Source organism: Bufo bufo, chromosome 2 (assembly GCF_905171765.1).
Source record: "Bufo bufo chromosome 2, aBufBuf1.1, whole genome shotgun sequence".
NCBI lineage: Eukaryota > Metazoa > Chordata > Amphibia > Anura > Bufonidae > Bufo > Bufo bufo.
Window position 1 is genome coordinate 437,208,273 of NC_053390.1, and position 26,984 is coordinate 437,235,256.

The 26,984-nt window shown below is 43.9% G+C and overlaps 1 protein-coding gene across 1 annotated transcript in view; it reads right to left on the bottom strand.

Annotated features, from left to right (window-relative positions):
* The window catches only part of CPAMD8 (C3 and PZP like alpha-2-macroglobulin domain containing 8), a 177,633-nt gene that overhangs the window by 94,546 nt on the left and 56,103 nt on the right, over window positions 1-26,984 (bottom strand). Inside the window, exons 16-22 of the mRNA XM_040417458.1 lie at window positions 18,975-19,124; window positions 18,080-18,241; window positions 16,938-17,080; window positions 15,902-15,964; window positions 5,874-6,105; window positions 4,986-5,139; window positions 309-451 (exon numbers count right to left, since the gene is read on the bottom strand). Of these exons, the coding sequence (XP_040273392.1) occupies window positions 309-451; window positions 4,986-5,139; window positions 5,874-6,105; window positions 15,902-15,964; window positions 16,938-17,080; window positions 18,080-18,241; window positions 18,975-19,124 (1,047 nt within the window). The remainder of the gene's footprint in view (window positions 1-308; window positions 452-4,985; window positions 5,140-5,873; window positions 6,106-15,901; window positions 15,965-16,937; window positions 17,081-18,079; window positions 18,242-18,974; window positions 19,125-26,984) is intronic.

Here is a 26,984-nt window from a genome sequence, read left to right on the forward strand (position 1 = left end):
TCTATTATGGGCCGGACGTGCCCTTCCCCAAAATGCGGAATCCGTGTTTTGCAGATCTGCAATTTGCAGACTGGAAAACATCCAACGGTCATGTGCATGAGCCCTAAAGCATATTTGGGAGACAATGTGACAAAATGAAATAGATTGTTGAGGTCCAACTCTGCTGCTGAACTGAATAAGAAAATGATGAAAAATAGAAAGACAATCGATAAAGTCTCAGGCTCTTGCTATGGTCTTTAAATTCTCCCTTTTTTTAAAAATAATACCTAAAAGTGATTAACAGGATAACAGGAGACAAGGAAGCTCACCTCAACAATCACACTTCTACGGACAAAATCAACCCCAGTTGGAGATCTCCTCTCACCATACACTTCTTCTGAATATTTGCTGTTCTTAAGAATACTGCTCCCATCTGCAACACAGTTCGTTCCTGCATATGCCAGACCTCTAGCTGGGAATAAAGACAACACTTTTAAATAATATATTGCATAAACCACAATACTAAGCAGCAAAACAGTGGACATGTATCAGAAATGTATAATAATTCAATTATTCAAGAGAATAAAAATTGTTTGACTCCTCCCTGATTGAAAGGGCTAGACCTCTCGTTTAGCCCTGTATTCTCATTCCTGTGCAAGTCAGCTTTACATACTCATCAAATCCACTGCAGAAGAGCAGAGTCGTGGGCTAACTTGGGGCTTGTGCAATGGATCTGATGCTGCTTCCTGAGTTTGGGAAGCAGCATCAGATCCACTGCACAAGAGCAGAGTCACTGAGTTGACTGGGCGCTTGAGCAGTGGATTTTCTGAGCTGCTTTAAACAGGATTATCAATCTGTCCAGTTAGGAAGCATAAGCGATTGTGAATCAATTTCACCAGCTTTGGTACAAAAAAAAATTACACTGGAGAGACAACAGCAAGCCAATCCCCAATAAGGGGATGGTAGCCACAGACAATTAACCTTTTCTACTCCGGGCCAGTTTTCGCCCTTCCGCCCAGGCCATTTTTTGCAAATCTGACATGTGTCACTTTATGTGGTAATAGCTTTGGAACACTTTTACTTATCCAAGCCATTCTGAGATTATTTTCTCGAGACACATTGTACTTCATGATAGTCATAAATTTTAGTCAATATATTTCACCTTTATTTATGAAAAAATCCCAAATTTACACAAAATTTTAAAAAATTCACAATTTTCTAAATTTTATGTCTGCTTTTAAAAGCAAAAGTGATACTTCATAAAATATTTATTACTTAACATTGCCCATATGTCTACTTTATGTTGGCATCATTTTGTAAATGTCATTTTATTTTTTTAGGGTGTTAGAAGGCTTAGAATTTTAGAAGCAATTCTTAAAATTTTTAAGAAAATTTCCCAAACCCACTTTTTAAGGACCAGTTCAGGTCTGAAGTAACTTTGTGGGGCTAACATAGTGGAAATGACCCCATTGTTAGAAACTATACCCCTCAAGTTACTCAAAACAAATTTTACAAACTTTTTTTAACCCTTTAGGTGTTCCACAAATATTAAAGGAAAATGGAGATTACATTTCTAAATGTCAGTTTTTTGGTAGATTTTCCATTTTAATCCATTTTTTTTCTTCAACACATAGAGGGTTAACAGGCAAACAAAACTCAATATTTATTACCCTGATTCTGAAGTTTAGGGTCTATTCACACGTCCGTATGAATGGGTCTGGATCAGTTCGGCAATTTTGCGAAACGGTGCGTACTCATTCATTTTCAATGGGGCTGTGGAACAGAAGTGCGGATGTGGACAGCACACAGTGTGCTGTCCGCATCTGCACTTCCGTTCCACAGCCCCGCAAAAAAAAATTGAGCATGTCCTATTCTTGAAATAGAATAGAAAAGACATTTCTATTGGGGTGCCACCCATGTGCGGTCCAGTGTTTTGCGGATCCGCAATATGCGGACCGCAAAACACTTGCGGACGTGTGAATGGACCCTTACAGAAACAACCCACATGTGGTTGTAAACTCATGTAAGGGCACACGGCACGGCGTAGAAGAAAAGGAGTGCCATATGGTTTTTGGAAGGCAGATTTTGCTGGACTGGTTTTTAGATGCCATGTCCCATTTGAAGCCCCCCTGATGCACCCTTACAGTAGAAACTCCCAAAAAAGTGACCCCATTTTAGAAACTAGGGGATAAGGTGCCATTTTTATTGGTACTATTTTGGGGTACATATGATTTTTAATTGCTCTATATTATGTTTTTTGTGAGGCAAGATAAGCAAAAAATAGCTTTTTTTTTTTTTACAACATTCATCTGACAGGGTAGATCATTATATTTTTGTGTCTCCATTTTCTGAACGCCTTATTTTTTTAAAATTTTCTGCCAATCGTCTTATGCAGATGCTCATTTTTTGCAGGAAGAGTTGACGTTATTATTGGTACCATTTTTGGGTACATATGATTTTCTGATCAATCATTATTACACTTTATGGGGAAAGGTGAACAAAAAATGTGTTGTTTTGGCACAGTTTTTATTTATTTATTTTTATAGCATTTACCTGAGGGGTTAGTTCATGTGACATTTTTATAGAGCAGATCGTTACGGACATGGCAATACCTAATATGTATACTTTTTCTTATTTATTTAACTTTTACACAATAATAGCATTTTTTAAACAAAATAAAAGATGTTTTAATGTCTCCATAATCTGATAGCCATAGCGTTTTTATTTTTTGAGCGATTTCTATTTATTAGTACCATTTTGTGGGACATAGGCCTTTTTGATCGCTTTTTGTGATGTAAGGTGACAAAAATGGCTTTTTTGACACAGTTTTTTTATGTTGTTTATCAGACGGGGTGGATCATGTGATATATTTATAGAGCCAGTCGTTTTTTTTTCAATTTTTTATTATAAAATCAGGGGAAAGGGGCGTTTTTTTCTTTTTTTTACTTAAAACTTTATATTTTTTTTATTAAAAACACTTTTTTTGCTTTTTTTAAAACTTTCTCTCTGTCCCATTCTAGGATTTCAACTTTTGAGGGTTTGATCCCCTCTGCAATGCATTACAATACATCTGCCGGTGGATACAGCAGGGGCCTGGCTACCAAGGAGTAGTGTTGATCACGAATATTCGAATTGCGAATTTTAATCGCGAATAATGGCACTTCGAGAATTTCGCAAATATTTTGAATATCGCAAAATATATTCGTAATCGCAAATATTCAATTTTTTTTTTTAAATACCAGTTCATGCGAATTTTCGCAATCAAGAAAATAATCATGGAGATCATGAATTCGCCCAAATATTCACAAAATATCGCGAATTTGAATTTTGCCCCTGCAGCTCATCACTACCAAGGACTGCCGGTCCCCTGCAGTGATCAGTGTACTATGAGGTAATAGTACATCAAAATGCGGCAAGTCACTTGCCACCATGACGTACTATTACGTCATATGTCGGGAAGGGGTTAAGGTCGTTTTACATGGACTGATTATCACACTAATTTCCTGATACTCTGCTTATGTAAAAGGTAGCAGCAATCACAGAATGAACAACTAAACGCTCGTACATCGAGTGATTATGTAGTTTTACCAGCACCGAAAATTATCATTCCTATGCAGCAGATAGTGCCATCTAAACAATGATCTGGTGTGCTGGAACAATGATTTTCTATGGGGCCAATCGCTGCATCAATCACTTGCCCCCAAAGAGGGAAGGTGACTGTTGCATGTAAATGCAGCCCTCATCTCTGCAGTTATCAGGAGTTTCTGCTTTGTTTCCTATAATCTTCCAGAACATCTGTACATGTGAAAGGTCCCGTATTCTCTCCTTATCCTTTGTCTGATTCTTCTCTATTTTTGCATTTTGCTAGTGTACTTGTCACTACCGGCAGCATAAGGCGGTACCTGCAGATCAGTCACTTTGCACAGGTAGCCCTGCTCCTGCAAGATGGCGTATCAATTGACTCATGCCATCACAAAGGGTTTGCTGTATCTCCCAGCTCAGTCTGAAGAACATGGAGATAATAGGACACCACATGTTACACAGGGAGAGCTGGACATTGCCATAGAACGGCATCAACTTATCATTAGGACTGGTACCTGCTTGGTTGTGTGAGGAGCAGGTGCCATAGAAAAAAGTAAAAGTGGCCCCATTTTCTAGTTGGAACCAAATTGACATAAGGCAGCACCCCCTAGACATTGGCCCACTCGGAAGTTTCCCTGTAGTGTCTATGGCCAGTCTACCCCTGGTTATAAAGAACAAGCGGCACACTGACAGAGCCCTACAAAATTACCTCCAGTGGGCTACAGGTCTGCATGTTTATTATTATTTATTATACTCACTTATATAGCGCTACTAAATTCCGCAGCAGTTTACAGACTTTAGCCTCACACTGTCCCCAATGGGGCTCACAATCTAAGGTCCCTAGCAACATGTCTTTCAAGTGTGGGAGGAAACTGGAGAACCTAGAGGAAACCCACTCAAACACAGGGAGAACATATAAACTCAATGCAGATGTTGTCCTTGTTTGGATTCGATCGCAGGACCCCAGCGATGCAAGGCAAAAGTGCTAACCACTGAGCCACCGTGCTACCCAAACTGTCAGAAACAGATTTCATGAAGGTGGATTAAGGGCCAGACATCCTGTAATGGGACCTGTGCTCACAGCCCAGCACCTTGCAGCTCAATTGACATTCGCCAGAGAAGATGATAATTGGCAGATCCACTACTGGCACAAATTGGATCCGCTTTTCGGGGTGATTTGAATTCCAGCCCTTAACTGGTTGATGAGTTTGGATTCCATTTATCACTGATAAATCATTTTTGTTCTCATGAATTAGACATTTATATCAGTAAGGATTTTCAACATGAATTTTTCTTTGATTGAGATCTGATGTGTGATTTACCGTAAGTATTTCCTTAATTTTTTGAGCAGTATATATATAGGCTGTATAATTTTAAGCATACTTTTACATTATTTCACAATTTGATACATAAAAATGGATCACCTGAAATGTTTGCATATCCTAGTTCAGAAAATGAGAACACTGCTAATGTGGGTTTGGTCTCTCCTGAAGCCACACATAACTTCCGAATCAGATGCTGTTTTCCAGGATATCCTACAAACTTAACACCCTTTGTGATCATGATCTTTATATGTACCTAGTAGGAAATATAGTAAAAAAAAAAAAATCATTAATTAATATTAAGGGAGAAGTGAAGAAATAGGACATTATTATAATCCGAATATTCAAATGGTCACTAACTTTTTACACAACTTTGCAAATAGTACAAGCGAACATAAAAAAAACTTTGTAACATTTCTTATCAGAGAGAAATGTCTAGTTCTCATATTATAAGCTGTTCACCTCTCTCTCTTTGAAATGTGTTTTTAATCCGTCCAGGACAAGAGCAGCTCACAAAAGGATCTCGGGTACACATGTTAATACAAATCTATAGAGAGGGGAAGGGAGAGGATAGAGCAGGAGCTGAGTGAGACAAGACTCCAAGAGACACACTAAGGAGATTACTGCAGCTAAATAGGAAGTTTATATCTCAGCCAAAGTGCTTTATTCACAACCATACATTTCAGTGCTTCTCTGCAATGTCCTTTGTGATTCTGGGACTGCTGTGTGCAGTGGATAGCAGCTAGTCTCCACCCACCAGATCTAGGGGAACTGCTATTTAGACATTCAGCATGCAAAGGGGACACTGCTAAAAAAAAATGCCAGACACAAGTCATATGGTGGTCAGCAATAGCGTTATTCCTCATCCTTTCACTGAACAACTGCCACATTTTCTTTATTAATAACTAGAATTAAAAAACTGAGAAGTATACCAATATTGAACCATCACAAAAAAGTCTGGACAATACCAGATACATTTTAATTCCTTACCTCAACATTGAAAGTTAGGTAATTGTAAACTGTAAGTGGAATTTTGACCTGCTCTCCGCGTATTACATGGTATGGCAATGTGAAGTCAATAAAAAATGGTTTAAATGTTTTTAGATGGGCTGCTTTAGCCACCCCCAGTCCTGTTTCTTCAGATACACCAATTGCTTCACTTATCCATGTTGTGATAGAGTCAGGGACTTCTACACGTAGTTCTCCCTCCCCAGTATTATCACTATGAAGATAAAAAAAAGAGTTATATATGCATGTCTATCACCCAGGAAACACCAATGCACAAAAGCCAACACTACTTTGTTTCATGTCTAAAAAGAGTTTGTTTTAGTGTTAGCATTAAAGGGGTTTTCCTATCTCAACATTTGTGGTATATCGCTAGGATATGCCACAAATGACAGACTTGTCTTGGCCCCACCTATCTCTAGAGTGGGGCCTCCGTTCTAGAAATGCAGCCACCCTCCATTCACAGTTATGGAAGTTCCAAAAATAGTCAAGTGCTGGCTTGGCTATTTCTAGCAGTCCCATTGCAGTGAATGGATAGGTGGGCACCTTTTGCTCTTCATTCACTGCTATTTTGCAAGTTTACTTGTTTGGCTATTTTCAGGAGTCCCATAGCAATGAATGGAGAGGACGCTGCCATGCACGGCATGCTCCCCTTCATTCTGGGGGCCCTGTTCTAGAGACAGAAGCAAGTCTCACAGGTGGACATACTAGTCATATGACACAAATGTTGAGATGGGAAAACATAAAATAATACTAAAGGTTTTCTGGGTAACATTTTACAGAATACAGAGAAACCTCTCCAAAATCCCACCCCTTGAGGCCAGTTTTCCAATGACAGATTTTAAGTTCCATCACTCTGGACATTTTCTCTTGAGACGACCGTCTCTCAAGAAAACAGGTTTCTATGCAATTTTGGCTGGTCATCTGAAAGAGGTTTCACTGTATATCCAAACGATGAATACAATACACTGTCTCAAAAACACCACCTCAAAATCAAACCTTTATGCAGACCAGATTTATTGTGCAGATTTTCAGTCCCATAATATACTATGCATATAGGCCAGGAATGCCCAACCTGCGGCCCTCCAGCTGTTCCGAAACTACAACTCCCAGCATACCCTGATAGCTGTAGGCCGTCCAAGCATTATGAAAGTTGTAGTTTTGAAACAGCTGGAGGGCCACAGGTTTGGCATCCCTGATATAGGCCATTTTAAGTGGTTGTCTGAAAGAGGTTTTGCTTGTATAAGAAACAGGTCCAAATACACCAGCTGGGAGGAGAACCACCAGCACCGCAATGACAGCTTTCAATATTCCTCTCACTTCTCTGAGCGCTTATAGCAACTTTCACTCCTTGCTTTTATTTCTGCTTACACTTTCTTCCCCCTTCCATCTGCTAGGAACTGGTTCTGTCAGCTACTCATGCAGGTGCCCTGTCGCATCACTGGAATTGGAACTACAGATCCCAGAATACAGAACAAAGTATAAAATATGTGGAAGGTAATGCACCTAGCAAATATATACCTGACAAGCAGAATGGATTGAGCTCTGGATATAAAGCCTCAGCAATCAGCAACTCCACCCTAATCAACCAGGAAAGCTAGGCAATAAACAAATCCAGATTCAAGAGGCACGACAGTTGCATAGTAACTGCCCAAACAAAGTTAGTAACCAGGTGAACATGAAGGAGCTGGGAGGCCCCTGTTGTTTGTATCAGCCTCAAGAAAAATAAAATGATATGTCTTGGCAAACAGCCCTAAAAAGTGATAAGTAGAGTTGAGCGAACACCTGGATGTTCGGGTTCGAGAAGTTCGGCCGAACTTCCCGGAAATGTTCGGGTTCGGGATCCGAACCCGACCCGAACTTCGTCCCGAACCCGACCCGAACTTCGTCCCGAACCCGAACCCCATTGAAGTCAATGGGGACCTGAACTTTTGGGCACTAAAAAGGCTGTAAAACAGCCCAGGAAAGAGCTAGAGGGCTGCAAAAGGCAGCAACATGTAGGTAAATCCCCTGCAAACAAATGTGGATAGGGAAATGAATTAAAATTAAAAAAATTAAAATTAACCAATATCAATTGGATAGAGGTCCCATAGCAGAGAATCTGGCTTCACGTCAGCAGAGAATCAGTCTCTTCATGCCATAGCAAAGAATCTGGCTTCATATCAGCAGAGAATCAGTCTCTTCATGCCATAGCAGAGAATCTGGCTTCATGTCAGCGCAGAATCAGTCTTCATGTCATAGCAGAGAATCAGGCTTCACGTCACCCACCACTGGAACAGACCACTGTCACATATTTAGGCCCCGGCACCCAGACAGAGGAGAGAGGTCCCGTAACAGAGAATCTGGCCTTATGTCAGCACAGAATCTGTCTTCATGTCATAGCAGAGAATCAGGCTTCACGTCACCCACCACTGGAACAGGCCACTGTCGCATATTTAGGCCCCGGCACCCAGACAGAGGAGAGAGGTCCCGTAACAGAGAATCTGACCTTATGTCAGCACAGAATCTGTCTTCATGTCATAGCAGGGAATCAGGCTTCACGTCACCCACCACTGGAACAGGCCACTGTCACACATTTAGGCCCAGGCACCCAGGCAGAGGAGAGAGGTCCCGTAACAGAGAATTTGGCCTTATGTCAGCGCAGAATCAGTCTTCATGTCATAGCAGAGAATCAGGCTTCACGTCACCCACCACTGGAACAGGCCACTGTCACATATTTAGGCCCAGGCACTCAGGCAGAGGAGAGAGGTCCCGTAACAGAGAATCTGGCCTTATGTCAGCACAGAATCTGTCTTCATGTCATAGCAGAGAATCAGGCTTCAAGTCACCCACCACTGGAACAGGCCACTGTCACATATTTAGGCCCCGGCACCCAGACAGAGGAGAGAGGTCCCGTAACAGAGAATCTGGCCTTATGTCAGCGCAGAATCAGTCTTCATGTCATAGCAGAGAATCAGGCATCACGTCACCCACCACTGGAACAGGCCACTGTCACACATTTAGGCCCAGGCACCCAGGCAGAGGAGAGAGGTCCCGTAACAGAGAATCTGGCCTTATGTCAGCACAGAATCTGTCTTCATGTCATAGCAGAGAATCAGGCTTCACGTCACCCACCACTGGAACAGGCCACTGTCACACATTTAGGCCCCGGCACCCAGGCAGAGGAGAGAGGTCCCGTAACAGAGAATCTGGCCTTATGTCAGCACAGAATCTGTCTTCATGTCATAGCAGAGAATCAGGCTTCACGTCACCCACCACTGGAACAGGCCACTGTCACATATTTAGGCCCCGGCACCCAGACAGAGGAGAGAGGTCCCGTAACAGAGAATCTGGCCTTATGTCAGCACAGAATCTGTCTTCATGTCATAGCAGAGAATCAGGCTTCACGTCACCCACCACTGGAACAGGCCACTGTCACATATTTAGGCCCAGGCACCCAGGCAGAGGAGAGAGGTCCCGTAACAGAGAATCTGGCCTTATGTCAGCACAGAATCTGTCTTCATGTCATAGCAGAGAATCAGGCTTCACGTCACCCACCACTGGAACAGGCCACTGTCACATATTTAGGCCCCGGCACCCAGACAGAGGAGAGAGGTCCCGTAACAGAGAATCTGGCCTTATGTCAGCGCAGAATCAGTCTTCATGTCATAGCAGAGAATCAGGCATCACGTCACCCACCACTGGAACAGGCCACTGTCACACATTTAGGCCCAGGCACCCAGGCAGAGGAGAGAGGTCCCGTAACAGAGAATCTGGCCTTATGTCAGCACAGAATCTGTCTTCATGTCATAGCAGAGAATCAGGCTTCATGTCACCCACCACTGGAACAGGCCACTGTTACACATTTAGGCCCAGGCACCCAGACAGAGGAGAGAGGTCCCGTAACAGAGAATCTGGCCTTATGTCAGCACAGAATCTGTCTTCATGTCATAGCAGAGAATCAGGCTTCACGTCACCCACCACTGGAACAGGCCACTGTCACACATTTAGGCCCCGGCACCCAGGCAGAGGAGAGAGGTCCCGTAACAGAGAATCTGGCCTTATGTCAGCACAGAATCTGTCTTCATGTCATAGCAGAGAATCAGGCTTCACGTCACCCACCACTGGAACAGGCCACTGTCACACATTTAGGCCCCGGCACCCAAGCAGAGGAGAGAGGTCCCGTAACAGAGAATCTGGCCTTATGTCAGCGCAGAATCAGTCTTCATGTCATAGCAGAGAATCAGGCTTCACGTCACCCACCACTGGAACAGGCCACTGTCACATATTTAGGCCCCGGCACCCAGGCAGAGGAGAAAGGTCCCGTAACAGAGAATCTGGCCTTATGTCAGCACAGAATCAGTCTTCATGTCATAGCAGAGAATCAGGCTTCATGTCACCCACCACTGGAACAGGCCACTGTCACACATTTAGGGCCCGGCACCCAGGCAGAGGAGAGAGGTCCCGTAACAGAGAATCTGGCCTTATGTCAGCACAGAATCAGTCTTCATGTCATAGCAGAGAATCAGGCTTCACGTCACCCACCACTGTAACAGGCCACTGTCACACATTTAGGCCCCGGCACCCAGGCAGAGGAGAGAGGTCCCGTAACAGAGAATCTGGCCTTATGTCAGCACAGAATCTGTCTTCATGTCATAGCAGAGAATCAGGCTTCACGTCACCCACCACTGGAACAGGCCACTGTCACACATTTAGGCCCCGGCACCCAGACAGAGGAGAGGTTCATTCAACTTTGGGTTGCCCCGCAATATAATGGTAAAATGAAAATAAAAATAGTATTGAATGAGGAAGTGCCCTGGAGTAGAATAATATATTGTTAAGGGGAGGTAGTTAATATCTAATCTGCACAAGGGATGGACAGGTCCTGTGGGATCCATGCCTGGTTCATTTTTATGAACGTCAGCTTGTCCACATTGGCTGTAGACAGGCGGCTGCGTTTGTCTGTAATGACGCCCCCTGCCGTGCTGAATACACGTTCAGACAAAACGCTGGCCGCCGGGCAGGCCAGCACCTCCAAGGCATAAAAGGCTAGCTGTGGCCACGTGGACAATTTGGAGACCCAGAAGTTGGATGGGGCCGAACCATCAGTCAGTACGTGGAGGGGTGTGCACAGGTACTGTTCCACCATGTTAGTGAAATGTTGCCTCCTGCTAACACGTTCCGTATCAGGTGGTGGTGCAGTTAGCTGTGGCGTGGTGACAAACCTTTTCCACATCTCTGCCATGCTAACCCTGCCCTCAGAGGAGCTGGCCGTGACACAGCTGCGTTGGCGACCTCTTGCTCCTCCTCTGCCTTCGCCTTGGGCTTCCACTGGTTCCCCTGTGACATTTGGGAATGCTCTCAGTAGCGCGTCTACCAACGTGCGCTTGTACTCGCGCATCTTCCTATCACGCTCCAGTGTAGGAAGTAAGGTGGGCACATTGTCTTTGTATTGGGGATCCAGCAGGGTGGCAACCCAGTAGTCCGCACACGTTAAAATGTGGGCAACTCTGCTGTCGTTGCGCAGGCACTGCAGCATGTAGTCGCTCATGTGTGCCAGGCTGCCCAGAGGTAAGGACAAGCTGTCCTTTGTGGGAGGCGTATCGTCATCGTCCTGTGTTTCCCCCCAGCCACGCACCAGTGATGGGCCCGAGCTGCTTTGGGTGCCACCCCGCTGTGAACATGCTTCATCCTCATCCTCCTCCACCTCCTCCTCATCCTCGTCCTCCTCGTCCTCCAGTAGTGGGCCCTGTCTGGCCACATTTGTACCTGGCCTCTGCTGTTGCAAGAAACCTCCCTCTGAGTCACTTCGAAGAGACTGGCCTGAAAGTTCTAAAAATTACCCCTCTTCCTCCTGGGCCACCTCCTCTTCCATCATCGCCCTAAGTGTTTTCTCAAGGAGACATAGAAGTGGTATTGTAACGCTGATAACGGCGTCATCGCCACTGGCCATGTTGGTGGAGTACTCGAAACAGCGCAACAGGGCACACAGGTCTCGCATGGAGGCCCAGTCATTGGTGGTGAAGTGGGGCTGATCCGCAGTGCGACTGACCCGTGCGTGCTGCAGCTGAAACTCCACTATGGCCTGCTGCTGCTCGCACAGTCTGTCCAGCATATGCAAGGTGGAGTTCCACCTGGTGGGCACGTCGCATATGAGGCGGTGACCGGGAAGGCCGAAGTTACGCTGTAGCGCAGACAGGCGAGCAGCGGCAGGGTGTGAACGCCGGAAGCGCGAACAGACGGCCCGCACTTTATGCAGCAGCTCTGACATGTCGGGGTAGTTGCGAATGAACTTCTGCACCACCAAATTCAGCACATGCGCCAGGCAAGGGATGTGCGTCCAACCGGCTAGTCCCAGAGCTGCAACGAGATTTCGCCCATTATCGCACACCACCAGGCCGGGCTTGAGGCTCACCGGCAGCAACCACTCGTCGGTCTGTTGTTCTATACCCCGCCACAACTCCTGTGCGGTGTGGGGCCTGTCCCCCAAACATATGAGTTTCAGAACGGCCTGCTGACGTTTACCCCGGGCTGTGCTGAAGTTGGTGGTGAAGGTGTGTGGCTGACTGGATGAGCAGGTGGAAGAAGAGGAGGAGGAAGCTGAGTAGGAGGAGGAGGAGACAGGAGGCAAAGAATGTTGCCCTGCGATCCTTGGCGGCGGAAGGACGTGTGCCAAACAGCTCTCCGCCTGGGGCCCAGCCGCCACTACATTTACCCAGTGTGCAGTTAGGGAGATATAGCGTCCCTGGCCGTGCTTACTGGTCCACGTATCTGTGGTTAGGTGGACCTTGCCACAGATGGCGTTGCGCAGTGCACACTTGATTTTATCGGACACTTGGTTGTGCAGGGAAGGCACGGCTCTCTTGGAGAAGTAGTGCCGGCTGGGAACAACATACTGTGGGACAGCAAGCGACATGAGCTGTTTGAAGCTGTGTGTGTCCACCAGCCTAAATGACAGCATTTCATAGGCCAGTAGTTTAGAAATGCTGGCATTCAGGGCCAGGGATCGAGGGTGGCTAGGTGGGAATTTACGCTTTCTCTCAAATGTTTGTGAGATGGAGAGCTGAACGCTGCCGTGTGACATGGTTGAGATGCTTGGTGACGCAGGTGGTGGTGTTGGTGGTACATCCCATGTTTGCTGGGCGGCAGGTGCCAACGTTCCTCCAGAGGCGGAGGAAGAGGCCGAGGCGGCAGCAGCAGAAGAGGTAGCAGGGGGAGTCTGAGTGACTTCCTTGTTTTTAAGGTGTTTACTCCACTGCAGTTCATGCTTTGCATGCAGGTGCCTGGTCATGCAGGTTGTGCTAAGGTTCAGAACGTTAATGCCTCGCTTCAGGCTCTGATGGCACAGCGTGCAAACCACTCGGGTCTTGTCGTCAGCACATTGTTTGAAGAAGTGCCATGCCAGGGAACTCCTTGAGGTTGCCTTTGGGGTGCTCGGTCCCAGATGGCGGCGGTCAGTAGCAGGCGGAGTCTCTTGGCGGCGGGTGTTCTGATTTTGCCCACTGCTCCCTCTTTTGCTACGCTGTTGGCTCGGTCTCACCACTGCCTCTTCCTCCGAACTCTGAAAGTCAGTGGCACGACCTTCATTCCATGTGGGGTCTAGGACCTCATCGTCCCCTGCATCGTCTTCCACCCAGTCTTGATCCCTGACCTCCTGTTCAGTCTGCACACTGCAGAAAGACGCAGCAGTTGGCACCTGTGTTTCGTCATCATCAGAGACGTGCTGAGGTGGTATTCCCATGTCCTCATCATCAGGAAAAATAAGTGGTTGTGCGTTAGTGCATTCTATCTCTTCCACCCCTGGGGAAGGGCTAGGTGGATGCCCTTGGGAAACCCTGGCAGCAGAGTCTTCAAACAGCATAAGAGACTGCTGCATAACTTGAGGCTCAGACAGTTTCCCTGATATGCATGGGGGTGATGTGACAGACCGATGGGCTTGGTTTTCATGCGCCATCTGTGCGCTTTCTGCAGAAGACTGGGTGGGAGATAATGTGAACGTGCTGGATCCACTGTCGGCCGCCCAATTGACTAATGCCTTGCCATCCTTAGAACGGCATTGGGCCCCACCAAATATCGCTGTAAATTCTGCTGGCTACTGGGACCTGAGGTAGTTGGTTCACTAGGACGTGTGGCTGTGGCAGAACGGCCACGTCCTCTCCCAGCACCAGAGGGTCCACTAGCACCACCACGACCATGTCCGCGTCCCTTATTAGATGTTTTCCTCATTGTTCCCGTTCACCACAATTTTGAGAATGGCAAATTTGGGAATAGTTTTTCAACCCAGAACAAAAACTGTGCTTTTACGGTCACTACAAATAACTTGACCAGCTAAAACAGTACAGATTTGGTTGAATAGAAATGTGAGGCCTGTTTTTTTTTGCACTGTGTGACAGGTATAGGTTTAATCACAGAATTAGACTTGTATCTGCACGGTAGCGTGTGTGTTAAGTTTTTCTGAATGACACTATCAGCACCTTAAATCTAAGATATCCTTTTTGGGATAGATTTCAAGTAGGCCTGATATAGCAGAAACTACTTATTTTGAGAATGTCAAATTTGGGAATAGTTTTTCAACCCAGAACAAAAACTGTGCTTTTACGGTCACTACAAATAACTTGACCAGCTAAAACAGTACAGATTTGGTTGAATAGAAATGTGAGGCCTGTTTTTTTTTGCGCTGTGTGACAGGTATAGGTTTAATCACAGAATTAGACTTGTATCTGCACGGTAGCGTGTGTGTTAAGTTTTTCTGAATGACACTATCAGCACCTTGAATCTAAGATATCCTTTTTGGGATAGATTTCAAGTAGGCCTGATATAGCAGAAACTACTTATTTTGAGAATGGCAAATTTGGGAATAGTTTTTCAACCCAGAACAAAAACTGTGCTTTTACGGTCACTACAAATAACTTGACCAGCTAAAACAGTACAGATTTGGTTGAATAGAAATGTCAGGTCTATTTTTTAGGCGCTGGGTGACAGGCTTAACTTGCCCCTGATGTAGTATATGGCCAAAAAATAACCACACTATTGATGGTTAAATGCACTTGGGTGACACAGGCTCAGCCTGCACCAGATGTAGTATATGGCCAAAAAATAACCAGACTGTTGATGGTTAAATGCACTTCGGTGACACAGGCTCAGCCTGCAGCTGATGTAGTATATGGCCAAAAAATAACCAGACTGTTGATGGTTAAATGCACTTCAGTGACACACAGGCTCAGCCTGAAGCTGATGTAGGATATAGCAAAAAATAACCACACTATTGATGGTTAAATACACTTGGTGATAGCTTGTGCTGGCGCACCACAAGCCACAAAATGGCCGCCGATCACCCCAGAAAAAATTGATATAAAAACGCTCTGGGCAGCCTAAAAAAAGTGAGCAAGTCGATATTAGCACTTCAATGATCCACAGCTGGAGATCGATCACAGAATGAAGTCTTTTGGAGGAGTTAATCTGCCTAATCTCGCCCTAACGTCGCAGCAGCAACCTCTCCCTATGCTTGAATCAGCAGAGTGACGTGCAGCGCTACGTGACCCAAGCTTATATAGAGGCTGGGTCACATGCTGCACTGGCCAATCACAGCCATGCCAATAGTAGGCAAGGCTGTGATGGCCTCTTGGGGCAAGTAGTATGACGCTTGTTGATTGGCTGCTTTGCAGCCTTTCAAAAAGCGTCAAGAAAGCGCCGAACACCGAACCCAGACTTTTACGAAAATGTTCGGTTTCGGGTCCGTGTCACTATACAGTTTGGGTTCGCTCATCCCTAGTGATAAGGTTGTATAACAGTTTCCTATAAGGTGGTAATTCCTCACCACCTTACACTTGTACCAACTTTTACAGCAATATAGCTAAGTTAAGGGGAAATATATATATACACACACTATAGATAGTAGATATATAAAATAATGAATTATTATTATTTATATAAAAATGAATTAGGACACTATAGCAATCTAAAAATGAAAATGGTGGTGTTCTGACTGATGCTGCACTACTGTACACTAAGAAGCCTTTCAAATCTTTAATTACCTGACGTTGAAGCAGTGCCAGACCCAGGTTTCAGGAAAAAATGTCCTTTTCCTCTTCTCAAATCTAAAACATTAAAAAAGAGAATAGCTGTATAATTATTATAAGTGTATCATAGATAAAGGACTGCATAGTATGCATGGCATGTTTTCACTTGTATAGATAGAGTCTCATGGGCAGTCACAATCGAAATAGGCACATCACTAAGATTAGAGGAAGCTTATACAATGTAATGCTACCTGTGGCATTGCAGTCTGCTAGGATTTACTTCAAAAATTTGAAGAATTTTCCATTCAGCGCTACATACTAATAGGCTGTATGATCAATACTAAATAAATAGTTTTTTTTTTAAATTACTCATACTTTTTATGCAGATTGTAAATTGTAAAAAGTGAGTAAAATTTGTGTATAAACACATTAATGACTCATTTTTTTTGACTCATTAATGACTCATTTTTTTCATGGACCAAACCCATAACATGTTTAAATGGTCACTAACTTTTCACACAACTTTCCATAAATCAATAGTACAAGCGATCACAAGAAACTCTGTAATATGTGTTATCAGTGTGTACAAGTTTACACCCCACACACATACACAGCTAATTTAATTGCTTTTCACTTTGATGGGACGGGAAACCTCTGCAGGAGTATCATATTACACATGTAAATGCAAGTCTATGGAAATCGGAGGAGTTAGGAGAAATTGAGGAGACACAGATAATCAGGACTGCACAGCTACATAGGAAGCTTATAGATCATCACAAGTGCTTTATTAACAAAAATACAGGTTAATACTTCTCTGTAATGTCCTCCCTTATCCTGGGGCTGCTTCTGAGTGACTTTGAGACAGTTAGGAAGGATATTCTCCTTTACTTTCTGTCAAAATGCCAGGTACAAGTCATATAATGGCCAGAAATTGTGTTATTCCTTCTGTACACTGTACTATTGATTAATGCAAAGTTTCTTGAAAACTCAGTGCCGCTTTAATACAAATAATTTTGTAAACGCTAACATGCTTTAGATTGCATTAACTCACCGAGGAGTAATTCTGGTATGGGAAGACGCAATCAATGTTCCTGTGTGTGGCTGGAAAGCTGGAACTGCTTCATCTGTGTACATACCATCATTTTGCCGGTGATTTAAACTGACAACGTCTGTCATTACAACCAGTCCAGTCTCCTGATAAATTAATCCAAAGAATGTAATGTAGTATGACCACGATCAGTATATTTTGAAAACTTATTAAACATACTGCAAACATTTTTCTTTAAGCTGAACCAAAAAAAGCAGACATCAGAAATAATAAGATTATAACAACTAGATATGTGAATGTTATAAACTCATGTGTAATTCTAATTCTGAGAAAGTTGTAAAAAACCATTGAGGTCAAGGTCCAACTATCACAAATTTAAGCCAAAGAATACAGTTGGTGAATAAAACAATGTGTCTTTATACACTCTAGACCAGACATGCCCAATCAGCTGTTGCAAAACTACAACTCCCAGCATGCTTGGATAGCCTACAGCTATAGGGCATGCTGGGAGTAGTAGTTTTGCAACATCTGGAGAGCCACAGGTTGAGCATCCCTGCTTTAGACCAATGAACAACAAATTTATCCTGACATTGCTTCATATTAAGCTTTTTTCAGGGGATATAATTGTGTGTTCATTGTATGTGCTTTCAATAATTAATCCACAAAATTCTTTAGTTGCCCTTACTATTAAATGGGTTGTTTGAAAATTAAAAAGTTTGGGCTAGCCCCCAATTGTGTAAAAAAAAGTAATGTTATACTCACCCCTTTTTCTAATGCCTTTTACTGTGCCACTGGTCCGGTCCTCCTGCTGCTGCTTGTTTAAATACTGCAGTGAGGATGTGTCGGTATACAGTATGTGACTGCTGCAGCCAGTTACTGCCCTCAACGGCTGAGGACAGTGATTGGCTGCAGTCATCACATGCTGTACACCAGCACATCACCATATCACCACTAAAGTTTATAAACAAGCAGGAGCTGGTGGACTGACCCAGAAGCACAGTAAAATGCTTGGGAGAAAGAAGCAATAGAGCAGCAACAATCATGGACTTGCCCCAGATTATCTAGGACAATGCCTAATACCATACTAATAACTAAGCTGTCACTTTATGTCCTACAATATCTTAATTTCTGGGCTACCCTCTTACTGTAAAAGCGAAGCGTGCGTCTTTAGTGATGTCCCAGTGCCATGGAAAAACCGATGAACGCCGCCTCCTCTGGGAACCCAATCCTGGCCACCAGAAATGTCCTTCTTCTTTCCCTGTTCCCAAAGCATCAGAGACATCAAAGGTTGCTAGTTCCTGGAATATCTGTAGGATCCAAATTATATCATTTCAATTAGTTTGTTTCATAAACTTCCATGCACATTCTGTCTTATGTCTAACCATGTTTTATGTTACTGTCTTGTAGATTTTCGATTAAGAAAATATCAGGAAGCAAAGTGCAGGGGTTTGCATAGTAAAAATCAAAGAATGCATTGGCTGACAACAAAAAAAAAACACTGCATATCATATATGTATTCTGAGTTGTCATTGAATCTGTCCCAGACTGCTTCTTGGAGATGATGCAAGCCTATTTCCATGCAACCATCTCTTCCCCTTCCTCCCCCTGTAGTGGGCCTGGGATTGCACACTGCCAATGACATGCATGCTGCCGCACAGGGCACAGTGTGCATCCTCTCGTGTGTCTCATCCTATACCTCAGATCTGATTTAAATGCCCTGCAGCATCTTGTTCATAATTTAGAATTTTCTAAATTGTGTACATATTGTGTTATACAGTTACCAGGGCTACTGCCTGCAGACAGTGATTCTTAAAGGCTGAATTCTTCAAATTTGAGGTAGCTAATTTAGGGGGCAACAGGAATAAATCTGGAGAGGTTTTTGTTTAAAGAGGATCTGTCTCCACAAAATGCAATGCAATCTGCAGGCAGCATGCTATAGAGCAGGAGGAGCTGAGCAGATTGATATATTTGTGGATAGGGGATAAAAAAAGTGCTGTTTCAGTTTCCTTGACAAAAAGTAACCTGTCCACGTGTACTTACCTGTTCAGGAGTTATTTGAAAGGCACTGCGCAAGAGGTACAGACTCTTATCCACAGTGGACACACACACACAGCTTCCTCTGGTAGCCTTTACTTTAATATCAATCACATCACCCGGTTTGGAGTCATTGGAAGAAAGGGCAATGGAGACCTGTACAGCAAGCCAAATAAGTTCAATAAAAATCATCAGGAAGGACTAGAAAGCATTGATACAATGAAAATATTAGGAATAGTATGATATCTTGTCAAGCAATTATGTAAGCTTACAATGGTGTGTGTAAGGAGGGCCTTACCAGGAGATAGTTATAATTAGGTTGTGTTTCTTTGATGCGTCAATGCATCGCTTCACTCACGTGGGCAGGGGGCTGACATATATATAATAATAATCTTTGTTTATATAGTGCCAACATATTCAGCAGCGCTTTACAATTCAGGGGTTCAAGTACAAACAGTCATAAATAAAATAGTAAATGACAAGTCAATAATTACAACAAGAGGAATAAGGGCCCTGCTCGCAAGAGCTTACAATCTATGAGGATAGGGGTGACACAAAAGGTAACAGTGCTTGTTTTGTACAATGGTCCAGTCATCTTGGGAAAATAGGAAGCAGATATAAAGCTGCATGAGCCAGTCACCAGCTGATATATGAAGTACTTCTGGGTGCATGGGTGTGGTGGAGAGTCTGGTTTAGGATCAGGAACTAATGATAAATGGGCTATATGGAGAGGAGTTAGATGAAGGGATGTGATAGGCCACCCTAAAAAAATTTTTTTAGAGGCCACCAAAAATGGTGTATATTGTTGTTTAAACAAATTTCTTGGGGTAGGGCATTCCAGAGAACCGATGCAGCTCGGGAGCAGGGCCGACACCACCTGTAAGGCGACCTAGGCAGCCGCCTAGGGCGCAATTTATCAGGGGGTGCCGGAACCGTCCAGTTTAAAAAAAACATTTGTTAAGTGGCCGGCGGCGCCCCTCATGCTGCGCCGTCGCTATAGTAAGCAGGGCCGGCGCGCCGACCCGCAATTAACTATGGCCAGGACTGTGGACACGTGTCAGGACAGCGATACAGATGGCTGTGCAGCAGGGCAGGGGAGCGAGAGGTATGTCCCTTCCCCTTCCTCTGATAGGCTGCAGGCACTAGGCCAGCAGCCTATAAGAGGCCGGCGCAGGCGGTGCGATGACGTCATCGCGCCGCCTGAGCCCTGAGCCGTACAGCGCGGGACACAGGCCGGAAGAGGCCTGCATCGCGTCTCTGACATGGAGGGAAGTATAAGTGTTTTTTGTTGTTGTTGTTGTTGTCAATACTGGTGGCTACTGGGCTGGCACATGATGGGGGGCTCTGGCTACTGGCACATGATCGGGGGGCCTATGGCTACTGGGACATGATAGGGATAGGGGGGCCCTATGGCTAATGGGACATGATAGGGGGGCCCTATGGCTACTGGCACATGATAGGGGGGCCCTATGGCTACTGGCACATGATGGGGGGGGCCTATGGCTACTGGCACATGTTGATGGGGGGCTCAGGCTACTGGCACATGATAGGGGGGGCTCTGGCTACTGGCACATGATATAGGGGGGGCTCTGGCTACTGGCACATAATATAGGGGGGCTCTGGCTACTGGCACATGATATAGGGTGGGCTCTGGCTACTGGCACATGATATAGGGGGGGGCTCTGGCTACTGGCAAATGATATGGGGGGGCTCTTGTTACTGGCACATGATATGGGGGGGGCTCTTATTACTGGCACATGATTGGGGGGAATCTATGAGGGCACATTTTACTGGCACATTATTGGGGGACATCTATGGGGGCACTTATTACTGGCACATTGGGGGCACTTCTTACTGGCACATTATTGGTGGGCACTATAGGGGCATCTACTGAGGCCACAAAGAACGGCTATTTTATATGGGGGCTCTGTATAGGGGCATTTTATACTGGGACACATTATGGTGGGTACTATGGGGAAGGTGGGAGAGGAGTACTATGGGGTCATCTACGGGGGCACTGAGAAGGGGTATTTTATACTTACAAATTATGGGGAACACTGAGGGCATCTACTGGGGCACTATATATGGAGCATTTTATACTGGTACATTATGGGGGGCACTAGGAGGAAGGGGGGAGAGGTGCACTATGGGGGCATTTACTGGGGGCACTATATAGGGGTATTTTATACTGGCACATTATGGGGCACTATAAACTGGGGGCATTACAAGGGGGTATTTTTTGCACTGTCACATTATAAGGAGAATTATTTTTACTGGGGGGGGCATTATGGTGGGCTTTATTACTCCCCCATGGTATGACCCCCTAGTAGCAGCACCAGCCTCTCCCTGCTCTGCTATCCCTCTGCCCCTACTCCAAATCCTTATTATGAAGTGGTGTCCGAGATCCCCAAGGGTCAAGCCAAGTAATTGTAAGTTTTCATATGAAATATGTTTATGTTATACACATATAGCCTACACTGTGCCCCACAATATACAATTTCTTCTGTAAAAGTCATTAAGTGTCATGGGGGGGGGGGGGCCTTATTGTTTTTCGCCCCAGGCTTGTTTCTTTAGCTATGGCTTAAGTTATGGTAGTTATTCTCCACCATTCTTAATAAGGGGCTTTATTGCAACATATAACTCTATTTTCATTTAAATGCTGAGAAAGGGGTGGAACATATGTGATGTCATGATATGGGCAGATCATCTGATAAGGGGGGGCAGCAATTTTTATCTTGCCTAGGGTGGCAAAAATCCTTGCACCGGCCCTGCTCGGGAGAAGTCATGGAGTCGAGAGGGAGAGGTTCAAATTATGGCGGATGTCAGTTGTAAATCATTTGCAGAGTGTAGAGCACGGTAGGGTGGTAGACAGAGATGAGGGAAGAGGTGTAGGGGATGCAGCACTGTGGATAGCTTTGTGGGTAAGGTCAAGAGGTTTAAATTGTATTCTATAGTGTATGGGCAACCAGCGCAATGACTGGCACAGAGTGGAGGCATCGGAGTAGCGGTTAGACACATAAGTGACCCTGGCTGCTGCATTAAGGATAGATTGGAGAAGGTAAAGTCTGGTGAAGGAGAGTCCAATTAATAGTGAGTTACAGTAATTGAGGCGGGAATGGATCAAGGCAACAATGAAAGTTTTTGTTCAATAGTGAGAAAGGCTCGGATTCTTGATATGTTTTTGAGGTGCAGGAGGCATGAGCGGGCAAGAGATTGAATATAGAGGGTAAAGGTAAGATCAGTGTCAAACATAACACAGAGACAGCGGGCGTGCTGCCTGCGTGATGGTAGTGCCACACACTGAGATGGAGATATCTGGTTCAGGTAAGTTAGTAGATGGAGAGAACACAAGAAGTTCAGTTTTTGAAAGATTCAGTTTTACGTAGAAAAAGGACATGAGATGTTAGAGATGGCGGAAAGACAGTCACTGGTGGTTCTGTAGTACAGCAGGGGTGACGTTGGGGGATGAAGTGTATCGTTATCAGCATACAGTCGTGGCCAAAAGTTTTGAGAATTAGATAAATATTGGAAATTGGAAAAGTTGCTGCTTAAGTTTTTATAATAGCAATTTGCATATACTCCAGAATGTTATGAAGAGTGATCAGATGAATTGCATAGTCCTTCTTTGCCATGAAAATTAACTTAATCCCAAAAAAAACTTTCCACTGCATTTCATTGCTGTCATTAAAGGACCTGTTGAGATCATTTCAGTAATCGTCTTGTTAACTCAGGTGAGAATGTTGACGAGCACAAGGCTGGAGATCATTATGTCAGGCTGATTGGGTTAAAATGGCAGACTTGACATGTTAAAAGGAGGGTGATGCTTGAAATCATTGTTCTTCCATTGTTAACCATGGTGACCTGCAAAGAAACGCGTTGCATAAAAATGGCTTCACAGGGAAGGATATTGTGGCTACTAAGATTGCACCTCAATCAACAATTTATAGGATCATCAAGAACTTCAATGAAAGAGGTTCAATTCTTGTTAAGAAGGCTTCAGGGCGTCCAAGAAAGTCCAGCAAGCGCCAGGATCATCTCCTAAAGAGGATTCAGCTGCGGGATCGGAGTGCCACCAGTGCAGAGCTTGCTCAGGAATGGCGGCAGGCAGGTGTGAGCGCATCTGCACGCACAGTGAGGCGAAGTCTTTTGGAAGATGGTCTGGTGTCAAGAAGGCCAGCAAAGAAGCCACTTCTCTCCAAAAAAAACATCAGGGACAGATTGATCTTCTGCAGAAAGTATGGTGAATGGACTGCTTAGGACTGGGGCAAAGTCATATTCTCCGATGAAGCCTCTTTCCGATTGTTTGGGGCATCTGGAAAAAGGCTTGTCCAGAGAAGAAAAGGTGAGCGCTACCATCAGTCCTGTGTCATGCCAACAGTAAAGCATCCTGAGACCATTCATGTGTGGGGTTGCTTCTCATCCAAGGGAGTGGGCTCACTCACAATTTTGCCCAAAAACACAGCCATGAATAAAGAATGGTACTAAAACACCCTCCAATAGCAACTTCTTCCAACAATCCAACAACAGTTTGGTGAAGAACAATGCATTTTCCAGCACGATGGAGCACCGTGCCATAAGGCAAAAGTGATAACTAAGTGGCTCGGGGGCCAAAACGTTGACATTTTGGTTCCATGGCCTGGAAACTCCCCAGATCTTAATCCCATTGAGAACTTGTGGTCAATCCTCAAGCTTTGTGAAAACTAATATTTTTGTCATTCTCAAAACTTTTGGCCACGACTGTAGAGATGGTACTGGAAACAAAATCTACTGATGTTCTTCCAATTGGGGCTGTGTAGAGAGAGAAGAGGAGAGGGCTGAACCCTGAGGAGCCCCAACAGCAAGAGGGAGAGGAGAAGAAGTGGAGCCAGCGAATGATACACTGAAAGAGCGGTCAGAGAGATATGAAGAAAACCAGGAGATGGCAGTGTCCTTCAGGCCGATAGATTGGAGCATGGTGAGTAGGAGATGCTGGTCTATTGTGCAACAATGCCTGGGCAGGCTCTATTTCAACCAGTGGAGCTCAACATTGAAGTTAATTTGATAGTATTTTTGGTACCTTTAGTATCACAGTATACCTTGGAGGAGAATTTTTAGCTAAAAACTAGCACACCGTATTGACCAAAGGTTGTGTTAAATATGAGCTGTATCATGGCTACTCACACGTTAAATCATGATAAAGGTTTTTACTTTACATACAATATACCAGGTTATCTTTAGATTTTTCTTTATTAGTTCATTACTGCCACTTGAAGCAAAGCAGTTATATTCTTTAGTTGCGCATTGGTCTTTTGATAAAATAATTTTGATAAAATAAGATGCTGCATGTTTATGATATAATTCATGGTTTAAATATATACAAGTACGATGTTCCATTAGTGATGATGATATGTGCTGCATGTTTCTGACGTGATTCATAAATTACATTAGAAACACATAGGGAGAATTTGATAAGTCCAAATACATGCGCAGATGGGAACAGCAGGATTACACATGCTTGTAGTGAAATTACGTAAATACTGCATTTGCTACTCCTGATACAATACCTGTATTGTATTGTATGGACAAGTGATAGTGTGTATGGGGAGGTGTGCACCAATGGATACTTCAAAAGTCTGTTCTACTGTTATTTTCTTATTATTGCTTCTCTCGATAGTTGGATGCTGTATGTCACTCTCCTTGGAAAGTACTAATCCACCGAGGTGCAACCAGCAGTTGTTCTAATTTACTGTTAGGAGTCGGAGCTTGGGTGGGTAGAATGAATACATAAAGGATACCGAGTAGTGCTAATTCCTCACTATAGCCCTGCATACCCCCAAAGAAATAGTTTATGGGCGAAACATGTTATGGGGCTGTGTGTAGATAGGCTTTAAATTTAAGAACGTAGTCTAGTCCTGTTAATTGCTAATCTAGCTTCCTGACAGTGTGTACTGCAGACACATTGGTCCACATTTACTAATGTGCCTCACCAAAAAATCTAAAACGTGGCGCAATTTGGTACATCTAGGTTTTCTACACTTTTTTCTGACATGCTCGATTAGGCGGATGGGGATTGTTGGAAAGGGTGGGCCTAAGATGCACCATTATGTGACAAAACTTTGCCACAATTCCTAAGTAAAAATCTGTCTGAAAGTAAGCAAACCAATAGTTGGTAGAGTCAGAGAAAAGTGTTTCTCCCTGCTCCATATTTATCATCCAGCCTGAGCCACTGTGATAAATCTGGTGCAGGTCTAGAAAGCTGTTCTAAGCTTACGTTGTCTACAGGATTAGTACATCTGGGCCACTGTTTGCTAGTGTGTTGCTGTCTGCTAGCAATGTGGCAAGGTGAATTGGGAAAGGGGATATTTATTTTATTTTTATTTTGCCACATGGCAATTTGTATATACACAATGTAGCATTGTAGCATTATCCTTGCATTCACTTGGTATCCACTGTTAGGTATATATTTTTAAGCCCATATAGCTGTACTGGTGGGTTTTTTTTAAAAGTATTTGTGCCTCTAAAATTTGTGGAGCCAAACTGTTACCCAATTCATGTATGTATTGAAGTTGCTACTGTATACAAGTAAAGAAGTAACTGCAGCAGGATTGCCTCAGCATGTTCCTCTAGTGCCCGACAGTGGATAAGGAGATCCACATTTTACATACTAACATTAAAGACCAATTTGCCAACAACATTTCAGGAATTTACATTCTGGAAGGTCAACATCTAGCAAGCAAAATGAGCGAGCTTAAGTCCATTGTTCTAGAGGAACACATTGATTTAGTTGGTGTGGTGGAGACGTGGCTAGACTCTTCCCATGACTGGGCTGTTTATTTTCAGGGTTTTCTGCTCTTTAGGAAAGACAGGGCCAATACTAAAGATGGTGGAGTGTGTCTGTATATTAGGAATGATATCAAAGCGAGTGTGAAACAGGCAACTGTGGGTGAAGATGGTGAGGATGTTGAAACCTTATGGGTGGAATTACAAAGGGAAATAAACACTGACCGCCTAACATCACTGAGGAGATAAAAGTTAATCTGTATAACCAAATAGAGGAGGCTACACAGGCAGGTACACTGGTTATAATTGGGAATTTTAGCTTTCCAAATATTGATTTGGGGAATGGTTATGCCTCATCAGCTGCAAAGGTGCAGGATAATTGTGTGGGTAACTTTGTAGAAAATCTGTCTTTATTGCTCATAGCAATCAAAACCAGCACAGATTAGCTGATTAACAGGATTTTCCTACTGCAATCAGTAGCAGGGGGCAGGTTGAGCCCAGAGCTCATGAAGATCAAGACTCATCAGCATGCGCTGGAACTGTTCAGTAGAAGACATTAGCAAAACAGCTAGGGCAATTAAAGAAAGTGACCCATCGGTTTTTACTAAGGGGATCTGTTTATGCTCCTCTTAGTTAGAACACCATAAAACTGATGACCGATTTCCTTTAAACCCAACATGAATTACAGCTACAGTTAAAGGGGCAATAAAAGACAAAAAAGCACATTGAAAAATACAGATCTGGGGGGTTAGCTGTAGCCTTTGAAAATTAATATTAGCCCCCTTCTTGACATAGCAATTTTCAATTTTTTTTGTTTTCCTTTCTTTTCTCCCAGTCTTCCACAAGCTGTAACTTATTTTTCCATTCACATAGCTGTATCAGCCTTGTTTTTTGCAGGACAAGTTGTACTTTCTAATGGCACCATGTATTATTGCATAAGATGTAATGGGTAGCCGGGGACAAAATTCTAAAAATGCAAGTCCACCAAAGTTTTATGGGTTTCATTTTTACAGTGTTCCCTAGGCAGTGAAAATGACATGTTAAACTCATTCTGTGGGTAAGTACAATACCACATTTTTACAGTTTTTCTTGTGCTTTAAAGAGCCTCTGTCAGCATGATCAACCCTATTAAACCAGGCACATTGCTGATTAAAACAATATAGTTATTTTCTCTATTCAGAGTTTCTCTATTCAGAGCATCAGAGTTGCTGAGTTATGTGGACTTTTATCTTTATTGAAATCTGGCAGTTGGAGCAC